Consider the following 14841-nt stretch of genomic DNA (forward strand, 5'->3'; position numbering starts at 1 on the left):
ACTACAGGGCAGCCAGGGGCAGCTTGGGTCCTCTTAAATATACATGATGTCCCCTGAAAACATGATTTGTGAAATTTTGGGTTATTTTTGTCATACATTTCTATTTTTACTTATCTTCATCATCATGGAATATGCTTAGAGTTAGAACATTATTAATGCATGATTCATGCATGAAGGTGAACTATTACTAAATCACTTAGAAATAGAGATAGCAGCATGCATGCTATCACCATCGAAGTGTGGGGATATACTATCAAAAATTGCGACTATTAATTTCTCTGTTTTGTTGTAGTCATATACATCTATACAGATGTATATTTAAAAAAAAAGGAAGGGGCATGCCTGAGAGCCTTACTGCATTATATTCCATTATATCTTTATATTTTTAATTGTTAACTGTTGCATAGATGTTGTGTTTCTCTTTACATTAATAAAGAAATGTCCACTACTAATTGGTCCCCCAGGTTTATAATTTAAAAACAATCTGCAATAAAATCATTTGTAAAAATTAGGGATATTTTCCTCAACTTCAGAAAAAAAGGATGAGACACAACTATCAGTTGTAAAATTATGAAATAAATTCTACTTGATGATCCCATCAAATCCATCAACTGTTTTCTTTATACTGGGTGGTGATGGCCTAGTAGTACGGCTTTCAAATACAACATCAGATGGTTGTGAGTTCAATACCAGGGCTGTCACCACTGTGCCCCTGAGCAAGGTATTTAACCCTGAGTTGCTCCAGGGGGACTGTCCCTGTAGTTAGTTCACTGTCCGTTGCTCTGGATAAGAGCCTCTGCTAAATTATCTGTAATTTATATTTTAAGTTAAGATTAAATGCAAGGTATTGCACAACTTGTTGGGGAAAAAATATGCTGTTCATTTTTGGAAATTCAGGCATTTTATCATACCTACCATATATCCACCCCTTAATCTCAGTGAGCCCCCCCACAGCAGCCTACACAGATGCTGCCTACGCCCCTGCAGAACATAGCTGTGAGAGCTCAGCTCCTCCAGCGATACTGTACCCTGCATGGCCTGCTGCAGCTGCAGCTACAGCTACAACTAGTGGAGGCAAGAATGACACCTGCGCTCCCCTGCATCAAGACAAGCTGATCGTAAGGACGGATCTGTTTTATTTCTAGATTCAACAAAATGCATACAATGATGGCGCATGTCATTCCACCTTTACGGACACGTTTTATCGCGGCGGTTTTCACATTCATTGCGCTATGGGGATGTGCGCTTTCCATCACTCGGTACTCTATTCCAGAGGAGATGGAAGAGGGGTCTTTTGTTGCCAACCTGGCCACAGATTTGGGTTTGGATGTTCGCAGTTTGGTGCAGCGTAGCGCAAAACTCGATGTCATTCACAGCAAAAATTACCTTGACATCAACAAAGAAACGGGGGAGCTGCTAATCCGCGAGAAGATAGACCGGGAGAGCATATGCATGACTAAAACAACCTCGTGCTTTCTGAAAATGGATGTCATACTTGAGAACCCTATTCGTATTTTTAACATCGAGTTAGAAATAATGGACATCAACGACAACGCGCCTGTGTTCCGCAGGAGGACAATGCACTTGGACATATCGGAGGCAACCCCTCCCGGTGAGAGATTTTCATTGACAAACGCTGTGGATGCGGACGTGGGGGCGAACTCAATCAAAACCTACTATCTCAGCGAAAGCAAGTACTTCAACATCGACATACAAACTGGCAGCGATGGCTCCAAATATGTCGATTTAGTGCTGAACGGTCATTTGGACCGGGAGGAGCATGCGGTTCATAATTTGATTTTAACCGCTGTGGATGGAGGGGTGCCTCCCCGCTCAGGCACAGCCAGCATCGTTATTAACGTCCTGGATATCAATGACAACGCCCCCCTGTTCAGTCAGCCGGTATTTTCATTGAATGTGTCAGAGAACTCAGCTGCAGGGACAGTGGTCATGACCTTAAACGCAACAGACTTGGATGAAGGCACAAACGCTCAGTTAATATACTCATATACACTGTACACCTCAGAGAAGACTCAAGAGCTCTTCTCACTTGATCCAAACTCGGGCGAGATCAAGGTGAAAGGGGTGATTGACTATGAGGAGAGTCAGAGTTTTGAGATGCACATACAGGCTCAGGATGGTGGGGCAAACCCAAAGTCAGGGCACTGTAAAGTCACGGTGTTCGTGACAGATCTGAACGATAACTACCCTGAGGTGACCATCAAGTCTGTGAAAAGTGCACTGACCGAGGATGTCTCTGTAGGGACTCTGATTGCGGTGGTCAGTGTTAGTGACAGGGACTCTGGGGACAATGGGAAAGTGGAGCTCACTTTGAATGGGCAAGAGTATTTACCATTCCTCCTGAACAAATCCTCAGACGGTTACTTTGAGCTGCTGGTTTCAAAGCCACTTGACAGAGAGATAATAAGCAAATATGACATCACGCTGAGGGTGACGGACAAAGGCTCGCCGCCCTTATCTGAGAATGAAACTATCACCTTAGAGATTCTGGACGTCAACGACAATGCTCCTGCGTTCTCCCAATCCTTCTACACGATCCACGTTGTGGAGAACAATCAACCAGGGGCGCTATTGACATCTCTTAGCGCATTTGACCCAGATCTCAATGAGAACCAGTACTTGGTTTATTTCATAATGGAGAAGGTGATTGTTAACACGTCTATGTCAATGCTGTTCTCCATCAACCCAGAGAACGGAGATCTTTATGCCCTGAAGACCTTCGACTATGAGCGAGAGAGGGAATTCCTTTTCCACATCGAGGCTAGGGACTCTGGTGTTCCCCCGCTGAGCAGCAATGTGACAGTTCATATCATCATTCTGGACCAAAATGACAACACGCCTCTCATAGTGTCGCCTTGGCGGGCGCAGGGTTCTGTCGTAGAGGAGGTGATACCGAGGTCTACGGATAAGGGGCACTTGATCACCAAAGTGATCGCCATTGATGCCGATTCTGAGCAGAACGCTAGGGTCACGTATCAGCTCCTGCAGATCAGTGACACGACCCTCTTCAGCCTGGACCAGTACAACGGTGAAATCCGGACAACGAGAATGTTCAGTTACAGAGACCCAAGGCAACAGCGGCTGGTGATTGTCGCCAAAGACAACGGCGATCCTGCTCTCTCCGCCACCGTCACCATCAAGATATCGACAGTGGAACACGTCATGTCCTTTTCAGAGACCACAGAGTTGCCACTAGAGTATGACTTCTTCACAGACCTAAACCTCTACTTAGTAATCGGTTTAGGGGCGGTGTCATTTCTGCTACTGATAACCATCTTGGTTATTATTGTGCTGAAGTGTCAAAAGCCAAAGCCGAAGGCTATGAAGATGCCCCCACCCAACAGGAACAGTGTGATCAGCAGAAACAGCATGATCAGCCAGAGAAGCTCCACCATCGCAGATTCAACCTTGATCTCCAGCGATGCCTACTGGTACAGTTTGTTCCTCGCAGAGACCAGGAAGGGCCAAGTGGTCGTGAGACAGCCGATAATTCCCAAAGGAGCTGGGTATTTTGTGTCCAGTATACCCAGGAGCATAGGGCCAAGTGAGACCACAGACTCCAGAGCATCCACACTGGAGGTATGTATATAGTATATGAAATAGTAGCTTGGTGCTTCCAGAAAACACAGAGGGAAACAGAGTAAGTGTTAATGAGACAACTAATTGATAAGTCCTCATGCTTTTTTTTACCCTGGGAGGTCAGAAAATGTCATTGAATTTACTGTGGATGCAAGTTGGATGCAAACTTTAGCAGGTTCAAAGAAGTGCCTTTACTACTGTATGATTCCTACAGTACCATCATTGTGTACTTATAAATGCATTTGCAATAGGTCACAAGCAAAGTTAGAAAGTCAATTTTCTTAGCTTCAAGTATCAATCTTTTATGATGTTGTCTTGTTATTTTATCTCATACAAACGTTATTAGTAATTAAAAAATAGAGACACTTTGGGGCAATTACCGACAAACAGATTATCTTCAAGTCGAAGGGGTTTGGTAGATACCAGATGGGACGGACAGTAACTAAGTATATTTATTCTAGTGCTGAGGCATTTTTGAGGTATTTGAACTTGAGTATTTCCATTTTCTGCTTTTTTATTTCTTCTACTGTAATAATACAAAATATAATCAACAAATAATGTATCATGTATTATTGTAGGTTAAGAAAAAACTTTAGTTATAAACTTGTTGAAATTCACAAGCTATTAAGCAGTAGAAATAGTAAAAATAGTACTCCTCCTTCACCAGCTGCTACATTAAAGTGATGAATACATTAATGCCTCAATAATGATAATCCAATAATATAGTATATTTATTATTCTTAAATGTGCCATTGTGCAGAATGAGTACTTTACATTTTGTACTGCCGTTTTGTACTTTTTCTTGAGTGAAATTTTGAATGCAGGATGTTTATTTGTAACAAAGTATTTCAACACTGTGGTATTACTACTTTTACTGAAGTAAAATATATGAGCATCCATGATTGTATACCACATTGTGCACAGTTTTAAGGGGTGGATTCTACACAAGAACACAAGCTACGTTGTTAAACCAGAGGTTCTCAACCTTTTTTGGCTTGTGACCCGTTACAAAAAAGATGTGTATGAGTTGTAACATCTTCCTTTTAAACAGCTCAGATGGGTTTTTTCAAATAACAGTTTGAGGCTTGAAAAGGTAAAATTATCTTGTGATTTATGTTGTGACCCTCTGAGGTAAAGCTCATAATATACAGTCTATGATATAAAGTTGTTCAAACTAGCTCCACCGCTAAAACATTACAATGCTACTGCACGTAATGCATCAGTGTTAAGAAATAAATAATGTCATATACAGTATAATAGTTTTAGTTCCAGTGCCCATGCTTTCTGCAGGACAAGTCACTTTATTGATACTTGTAAGTACATTTAGCTGCTATTATACTATTATATTATTATTATTAACTATTAATACTATTATACTATAATTTTACCATACTTTTCACTTACACGTATATTGAAGTGCAACAGCAATGACAGAAAAATCAAAAGTGGTGGAAGAAGTACTCTACTAGATCTGTTACTTAAGTAAAGTAATAATACCACAATGTAGAAGTACTTTCTTACAAGTAAATGTCCTGCATTCAAATGTTTACTTAAGTAAAAGTATAAAAAGTATTAGCATCCAAATATACTTAAAGTACACAAAAAGTGAAAGTACTCATTATGCAGAATGGCCCATTTCAGAATAATGTATATTATATTATGTGAATAGAATTATTGATGCATTAATGTGTTCTTCACTTTAATGTTGCAACTGGTAAAAATGCATCTGATTCTAATGACTTTATGTTTTATATTAATGTATCTATTGCTGGGTTGCTTGATAATTTCCTGGGGATCAATACATTGTTATTGGAATAGAAGTAGAATAATATAGACATTTTTTTGTTGTTTATATTTTCTATTATTAATCCTAATCTGGAAAGTTATCAAGTTATTGTGGAGTAAAAAGTACAATATTTCCCTCTGAGAGGTTTAAAGTAGCTGAAAATAGAAATACTAAAAGAAAGCAAAGTAAGAACCTCAAAAATCTACTTAAATACAGCATCTGAGTAAATTCCACCACTGAAAATGATATTATTATATTATTATGTATTTTGTGTTAGGAGTACACACTGATATCACTCTGATGGCAATGAAAGTGTTTAGTTTTTTTCTTGTAGTCTAAGTACGATATACATTGAATATGATGCAAATGATAGCAAGGGAGAGAAAAAGTGTCATTGAGGTTGATCGTGTAAAAATACTGTCGCCCTGACATTATATTGCACTGATGTATTGATATATTTATAATGGACTGTAATGTACCTATTTCCAAAGGCAACAGAAAAAAAAATCAGTGAAATAAGTTACAACTAAGAATACAGTCACAATGATGCTCATCATCAGTGTATTTCTGGCGCAAACTGTCTGCACCTCCATTGCATAATTAGGCCAAACAAATACGCCCCCAAACGGAATAATGTGCCACTGTTCGATGTTTTATGTAGGTCATTTATTGCAGATGCATAACACACAATCAGAGCATAAATAGTGGGTGAACAAAAAAAAAGAGGGGGTGACGTGTTACTTCAAAGAAGCCCAGACATGTTCTCTTCAAGGACAAGAGATATCGCTGATCTGAGACGCGTCACGCTGGGGGTCTGTAGTCTTCAGCAGCGCTCCTGCGCACAGTAGACTGTAAGCAATGTAGAATCGCTGAAACAGATCCAGCTGTTGTTTGCTTTTGTACAGCTGGACCTGCAGACTAAAGTGAAACAAGTGAACTACCGAAAGATTAAACGACATGAATATGCATGAATGCACAGGTGCATGTGGAGAGAGAGAGAGAGAGATTTGTGAATGATATGTACTAAGTGTAACACGTAGCACTGAACTTGTCTTTTTTTTCTGTTCTTAAGTACTCAAAATGAAAGGAAGTCCATTCTACAACTGGAGGTATGCTGGTTGCTAACTACATTCTGTAGAGCCACTATAATTATGTAGACATTTTCTATTTTTCTATTTGGTATACATTCTTGGTTTGGCTGAAAAAAAAACTGTCACAGTTTCCAATGTGGTGTAATCTTTTGGTCAACATATTTCCCTGATATAGGGCAGAATCGAATATTTTCCATTTGTCCGCGGTCAAACTGTGTCTCTCACAAATACAACACTCTGCTCCAGTGCAATGCTATTGTGAGCAGCACAATTTATATTGGCCAGTCTCTCAAGTGTGAAAAACCTACACATCTTACTGAGAGCAGAGATTAGAATAAAATTGGCTGCTGGTCAGACCTGTGTTGTGAACATCTGGCTAGCTTGGCAGAGAGCAAAGTGATGGCGTGGATAGAAAAAAAACAGATCAGCGAACGATTTGTCACAAATAGATTTCTCAGCATGTAACATACCTGAGAGCACAGTCTATATCAAATATCTCCACAGCTCTGTTTGGGTAAATTTATGAGCCTATCCAATTTTATTCTCCTCTATAGTTGAAATAATGGCCCACCAAATACCAAAATAGCCCATTGTGATGCCTGCTTGTGCATGCTTTAATTACTCCCTTTGCTTCCCTATTTGGCTTTGTCATATTTTATTTTAGCCGTAAATGTTAGTCTGACTTCTATGGGTGATTTGGTGAAAATTCTGAATCCTCAACAACCGATTTGAAAGAAAAAAGTATCAAAAGATTGATTAATCCCTGAACTGAAATGTCAACGATGGTGGCAGTAACCAGTCACGATCCACTGTTGCATGAGTGAGGACTTTCTATAAGTTCATGTCGAGGTTGACTTTCTATGTTGGCTTATTTTATGTTCTGTCTTTCAGCAGGAACCCAGAAGAGAACTGCCATGATATAATCAGTCTCTGGCTGAAATTCTTCCCCGTGACTCACAGAGAAGATGTACAACTACAGTCCTCCATCTCAGTCCCTCGGTTCCAACTTCTCTCTAGCTTCTCCAATCCCCACCATACAAGCATCAACCACAAACCACCTCAGCTTTCTACCTTCTTTTCTCTTTTAAGCATGGATCTGCATGATTCTACAACAAAATAATTTGGACATAGAATTGAAATAATTAACGGCAGGATATTTGGACATTTTCTAGAGTTGCCTCATGTAGTAAATCATTCCTTCCTTAACGCTTTGAAACTCCTCCTCAGTGGACAAATTTGCCTTCTCTCCAGGGTTTTACGCTGTGTGCTGTAGTTCTAGAAACCATCAGTGGCTCAACATGTTCGCAAGTCGTCGTCATGCAACCTTTTTTATATTAAGAGTTCAAAACACGCCTATTCACAAAGACACATGAATCAGGGTGAATATGTTTCTTCCATATATCTGATAAATACTGAACTGTAGCTGGTTACGTCACTGATTCAGGCTTTGCACTTGGTGTTAATCTTTTTTGAATAATAATTTCTACTGTATTAAGAGTCTTGCTGTTCAGCAAGGGTCACACTGTCAACTAGTAACTTGGCGATAAAATAATCAATGATCTGATTTTAGATTTCTTTTTTTTTTTTTTTTACAATGTTTGTTGTACTCAACAGTGATGAATGTGTGAAAATGACACAAAAAAAAAGAATGAAAGAAAACTGTAAAATTGAAAAAACAAACATAGGGATGTATAACAGGAGATACATTGTTTCTCTTTTTATTTTGATTGTAGATGCTGTAGCTCTATAGAAATTATAATGAGGTCAGAGAAGCACCTTCACTCACGTACGTGTGCAGTTCATACTTTATAGACATCTGTGCTGTTATAAAGTATCTGACTGGGAACACAGTTATCTGGATGTATTGGGTAGATCTAGCATATACTGTTTCAGCCTGTCTCCTCTTTATGGGGTGAGAGAGCGAGGGTCAATGGGGGAAGTGTTTCCTCAGATCAAGTTTTCATCCAGAAGCACTCTTACGTCACATAATGGGAGCGGGGCCAGAGTGTGCAGCATGTAAAGCATTCAAACATGATGCACCATATTTTTCAAAACTAGGGGGGAAATGTCAATTCCACTTTCTTTGTAACAGTATTCTGCTTTTCACACGTATAAGCTAGAATCATTCGAATCTAATTCCCACTAATTCAGATACAGCTGAAAATTCAAATATTACCATTGCAAATCTTATTAATCAATTTAAAAAAAACACAATAACCTTGGAAATATAAAAAAAAATATTTTGTAATGATAAATACTCTGTTTACTGAAAAGGGTAAGAATATTAAAATGTATTAATCCTTGCTATGGTACAAGGGAATATAAGGTCCAGGCAAGGTATTGTTTTATGAATATTCATGTTTTTATAGATATTTTAACTTTTAATGCTGCTTTTGTGAGCTTCTTCAAGGGCATTTTGTGTTGCTTATTTGTAGTTTAGTGCATATGATGTTGTTTTGATAGTGTACATAAGTTACAATTGAAACTAAAGTACTCTTTCTTGACCTCAAAGGTAGTGCCGTTGCACTGCCGTAAAGCCCAGGACTTTCATTCCTCAGAAACAAGGAGCTCATTAGGAACACTTATTAGGATGCTAAATGATAGAATTTAATTGGGCGAGGTAGGGGAGATGGGATTGGGTTAATTATAGTTGCAGTATTCTAGTGAGGACTCTGCAAGAACACATAGACAGTGCAGTATTAAGTGGATGACAGCACTTTGAAATATGCACCAGATCTAAATGTGATCGCAGCACGCTCTCAGTATTGCAGCGCAGGGAGAATATTTCTAGATGTATCGAGCTACATATTCTGAGTCAGTGAAATCTAACCTCTCTCATCCTCTCCCGCTGTTGCCTGGTGCTGGTGGCACACCAGGCTTCCCAGACATAAACACAGCTGGCTGTCTGTCCGTGAGACTAAAGATGTCACTTCATGAGGGATCTCTTGCTGTGGAGTACATGTTATGTGTGCAATCAATGCCTGATTCCAACAGTGTTTAAAGAATTAATGAATTGCACATGTGATGAGCTCCTTGCGTGCCTTCTGCTTTGTAAAAGACATATGTGACTGTTGATGAATGACAAAAAACGGCATGCCATACAATATTACAAATCACAGTTAGGGCTGGGCGATAATTCAATATGATCATTTATCGCCTTTCAATGGAATCATATCACAAGGAAATCATATATCGTGATACACAATTAGTACATTTATTATAACAAGCACATACTCAAATTTCTCCAAAAATGTGATGTGAAAGACTTTGAGGGAATATCATTTGAAGATTGCGGTTTTGTTTTTACATGTTGCACTAACGTTCTTAATTGTATGAGGAAATACTTTTCATTTGTTAAGTATTCACACAGTATTCACACAGAAGTTCACAAAAGTAGACTTTACCATGTGGTTATTTCATATAGACTATGTATTTATTGACAGAAAACATGCTATATTATGATATATATCGTGAGATATGAAATGTCGGGATAGAGGATTTTGGCCATATCGCCCAGCCCTAGTTACAGCACCCCAATGATACAATACCTTGAATTGCTAAGGCAATGTTGGATAGGGGCTCAGCCTTTTGGTTTCGGAGCAGATGTTCTATTGAGAACTGGTAAATGCATTTACTGTAAATTGAACCGCTTTATACTTTGTGTTTTTATACAGTAGACTTTTTTGATATCTTCTGTATTCACTGTGATCAAACGGCACAGGAGTTGCTTGTTCTTGGTATAGTAAAAGTGCGTTATTTCTCATTTGTTGTACACAGCTCAGTTTTTTCCTCTGCTCATTTGCCAGTCAGATTGTACTGTACAGTATGCTTCGAAGAGTTGCATCAAACCTAATCCAGTTCCGTCCCACTTAGTGGATCAAAGACAGTATGGGAGAGAATGGTCTTGCTTTAATTTCAGGGTCTAGTTAATTGTCGAATTTTGATGTCGCTTATTTGGCTTAATTGTTCTGCCTGATCATGCTAGTTTGAAATAAAGCTTTTTAATCTGTCTTTCTGTTGTGTCTGTGATGAAAAATGAAAAGAGCTATCAAAAGTGACTTGGAATGTGACACACTTGCTCTCTCTCACTCTCTCTCTCTCTCACTCTCTCTCTCTCTCTCTCTCTCTCTCTCTAAAATTCCCTCGCAAACACACATTTTGACCCAGTTTCTCCGTATAACGCTCTGTACTAATTCTTGGAAATTGAAAACTAAATAAAGGGAGATGTGTCTGCAGTTCAAATCGCAGAAGCAGACAAATAATAGCTTTGTCAGGATTAGTAAAAGCCCAGAGCCAAATTGCATACTCTGCTTTTCACTGTGACCACACAGGGCTTTTAGTCTGCAGGAGATGGATGTGTGAGAGCCCCATGCAGTCCTGTGATGAAGTCCCATTATATTCAATGCCATCAAGTCTGACTATATTTATAATGTGTACATATTATAAGATGTTTATGTATTAGCAATTATTGCTATATAGTATGTATTTTAGTGCTAAAGTCAATTAAATGTCCTCCACATTTAGTATTGCCATATGTTTTCACACTGCACAAAAATGCAGACAGAAATATAGAGTTAAGGGAGAAATGCTGTGGAGATGTAATAAAGAGGATACATTTGGAATATACATTTCAAAATAGTTATATGTTGGATATGTGGTGAACCAATGGATACGGTTCATCTCACCAGCACTTTGCAACACTACACTACTATATGTAAGGCCTTAAGGTTTACTTGTGCTTTAAAATAATTGGAAATAGGTCGGAGGAAATAAAACAGTGCACCTGTGGCTACATCCATGTGTGCTGAGTATCGCTGTAATACTTGCCAGCGGTCAACATTTTCATAACTGATGTTGAATGTGTTGTGCAAAACAGCTGTGCTAAACCGGGACACTGGGGTACTTTTTATTACACTTTTTACTTAAGAGTAAAACATATTTTATTTACTCTGCAGCGTGCACTGCCACTTTTTATACACATTGTTTCTGTTATTTCTCTGTACCGTATCTTAGGTATGAATAGTATTTAGGCCAGCTGTGAATAGCCACCCACATCTCACTATTCAAATAGTATTAAATGGCATTTCAGGTTGATTATCAGGCTAAGGGTTTTTTCACAGTCTCAAGACATGCAGGTCAGGTGTGCAGAAACCTTGTCCCAGTGATGGACTGGTGACCTATCAGAGGTTTAGTTTAGTACCGACATTGACCCTGACCTGAAACAGGCCAGTCTAGAAAATCATTGTATAGATTTTGCATGATGTCAGTCAGTGTTGGGGAGGCTACGATATGAAGGTATTGACGAGATATTTAAAAGGAAACACTGATATCATGTTAACAATACACATATAATGACATAATAACCCAGAACCCTTTAATCTCAAAATCCATTGGTGTAATCTCCACATCTCTACACTTGAATGTAATTGTTTGCCGAAAAACGCACTGTTACGTACATGTCCACTGGCCTCTCTCTCAGTGCCTGATTACCCACACCTGAAACTTATTCAGCAATCAGTGGAGCTGTCTATCTGCTGTTAGCACCTTGATACACCTTGATTTGTTCTGTTTGGCTTTTCTCCTATTAGTACAGCTGAAGATTGTCAGGAAAGGGAAAAGAGAAAAGAGAGAGGAAAGACATGCAGCAAAGTGTTGCGGGATTCAAATCCAGACGGCTGCGGTAAGGAACCAGCTTTAGCATGCGGGACTCCCGCTCTGCCAGGTGAGATACCAGGGTGCCCCTTTATCATCTACTAAGTGTGGGGTTTTTGTTTATTATTTTTGGCTTTTGAGGCCCTGATGCCGTTTTTGTTTCTTTTTCTGCAATATGAGTTTTTTTCTCTTTATAATTTTTCATATAAATAAATGTCACTCATTGTTACACTTGACGCGTGAGCTTTTTGTTTTGGTTCCCTTTTTTTGCGGAGGTTGGGTAAAACTTGTGATGTAATTGCTTGTGTTCCCCTAGACCTAGAAAGAAAATGTTATAACATAAGGTGAACTGAAACATCCTGTATTGTAAAATGAAATATTGATATCATGTTAATAATACACATATGATAATGTATAAATAAACCAGTGTCTCTTAAAATCTCACTATGCATTAGTGGAATTGTTCTTTTTGCACAGTTATGGTTCCAGACTTGCTCTCTCTACCTCCCTTTACTCATATTTTGAGTAATTCAATTCCCAAAAAAAAAATCAAAAGTGAATTTGACTAATGGCGGGGGGGTTTCTACAGATATCACGATGATATTGTTATCATGGTGGCAACAGCAGCTACTGTAAACTTTGGGTGTTTCCACAGTGGACTTATATCAATCAAAGAAAAGCAGCCACACTGACAAACGTTCTCTTCTCCACAGCAGAGTAGTAATACAAGCATTATCAGAAGATGATTTGTGGTCTTGAAAAGGTATGCAATTAGCCAGTCCATTACACATCATCAGGATTTCTTTTATACAACGCTGCTGTGCTTTCATGTCTGGTCTTTGGGCTCCATCATAAATCACTTTAGAATCTCCTTCACAATCACAACTGCTTGTGTTCGCATACAGCCAGACTGGTAGACAGCAGCGTATTGATCCAGTGAGTGTGTTTCTCTGAGTACTGGATTAGAATATTAAAAATGGAGATTTTTATAGATTGGTAAAAGCTGCTTAAGCATATTGTAACCAGATTATGTAGATTTGCCCAATCCTATCTAGATTTGGTGAATTATAAAAGTCAAATTTTGTTCAGTTTCAATGTATGTATCTGTGTTAACAGACTTTCCAATATGAATTTTGAAACCTTTCTCCCTTTTTTTCTATTCCTCCATGTAATGTTTTTGTCCTTCATGGTAGTATTTTCATGCCATTTCCTTGCTTAAGGTTGTAGATCAGGGGTGTCAAACATGCGGCCCAGGGGCCAAAACCGGCCCACCAGAGGGTCCAGTCCGGCCCACGGGATAACTTTGCAAAGTGTAAAAATGAGTTGTTTTGATCATAAAGTAAAGTACTGTTCCAGATAACTGTGACAAAATGTTTTGTGCCTTTGTAGATACACTGTGATCTGTAAGTTGTAGCGCACATGTTTAAATGATAAACTGATACTATTGTTGAAATTGCACTTTTTTTTCTTAAGAAATTTCAGGTTGTTCATAATGTTTTGTAAAAAGATTAAGTGTACTTTTTTGCACTAAAACGAAGGGAACATTTGGAGTTGTCGTTATTTATAGGTTATTATGCTCTGATTTTACTGGTCTGGCCCACTTGAGATCAAATTGTGCTGTTTGTGGCCCCTGAACTAAAATGAGTTTGACACCCCTGTAAGATGGTGACAGTCAATTCAAGCTTTGGCATGCAGTGGCATTTCAGCAGAAGATACTCTCTAGTGCCCTCTGTCTGTGGTTTAAAGTCTCGAGTACATGTAGAGCAGGGGTGGGGAACCTTTTTCCTATGAAGGGCCATTTAAATTTTTACAAAATCCTTCGAGGGCCACACTAATTACTGAACTCATAACCTCTGCTAAAAAATGTAAGACACACACAAAATGTAACTTTTTTTATCCTTTATCTTTATATTTTATCTTTCCACGTTTCGATGTTCCGCTCTAGAGAGAGCTGATTGTTGGACCAAACTCCGCCGAAGAGCGTTAACTTTATCCAAACGCACTCGTCCTTTCAGCTCGGGCAGTTTGGCATGTTTCGTGCTCGAGAGCCTTTTTCCTCACCGCAAGTGCGTCCGCACAAACTAGGCTCACTTGCCTTTTACTTCCACAGAGAAATAATCGTTCGTCCATTTCTCCTGGAAAGTGCGACATTCCACATCCACCTTTCTCTGTTTTAAACTCGCCATGATGCGTTTTATTCTATTGCTGACTAGATTATTTGAGTTGATTTTTTGCGTGTGTTTATGAATTACGTCGAGGGCCGGATCAAATGGTCTTGCGGGGCCGTACACGGCCCGGAGGTTCCCCACCCCTGATGTAGAGGGTATGGGGATCAGTGATGTGTCATTATGTGTGGGGAGAAGGATTTGGCTACTATCAGTGCACACCATAGCTATTATTTCACTAATCATTTTAATGCGACTTAAAAAAAAAAAGGAAAGATTTAAGGATGGTCTAAAGCTCTGACCTAATTAGGCCACATCAGAGCAACTTTGCCAACTACACAGGTTTAACAGTGCAGCTGTCTACAACTGTACGAGTCATTTTTAAGTACACTCAAAACTGCTGCAGTTACAGAATAGTTTTATTTTGGTCCTTTTTTAAACTTTATACAACTCAAGTAAATGTAAGAAAATATTAAACTATAAATCATTACTTTCAAAATGGTACCTTATAATGAATACTGATGCCTTAGCTTATTACACCTACCCT

The 14841-nt window shown here is 38.9% G+C and overlaps 1 protein-coding gene across 4 annotated transcripts; it reads left to right on the forward strand.

The window, feature by feature from the left end:
- Positions 1 to 1023: 1023 nt before the first annotated feature.
- On the forward strand, positions 1024 to 10488 carry LOC115019223 (protocadherin alpha-C2-like). Of its 4 annotated transcripts, none has more exons than XM_029448675.1 (3): positions 1024 to 3600; positions 6459 to 6495; positions 7369 to 10488. In XM_029448675.1, the coding sequence occupies exons 1-2, from the start codon at positions 1156 to 1158 to the stop codon at positions 6468 to 6470; spliced, it is 2457 nt and encodes an 818-aa protein (XP_029304535.1). In that variant the 5' UTR covers positions 1024 to 1155; the 3' UTR covers positions 6471 to 6495; positions 7369 to 10488. The 4 variants fall into 4 exon arrangements, with proteins under 4 accessions (XP_029304535.1, XP_029304536.1, XP_029304533.1 ...); XM_029448676.1 differs by having other exon boundaries at positions 7372 to 10488; XM_029448673.1 differs by lacking the exon at positions 6459 to 6495.
- Positions 10489 to 14841: the final 4353 nt, after the last annotated feature.

This window comes from Cottoperca gobio, chromosome 14 (genome assembly GCF_900634415.1).
Source record: "Cottoperca gobio chromosome 14, fCotGob3.1, whole genome shotgun sequence".
NCBI classification, from domain to species: domain Eukaryota; kingdom Metazoa; phylum Chordata; class Actinopteri; order Perciformes; family Bovichtidae; genus Cottoperca; species Cottoperca gobio.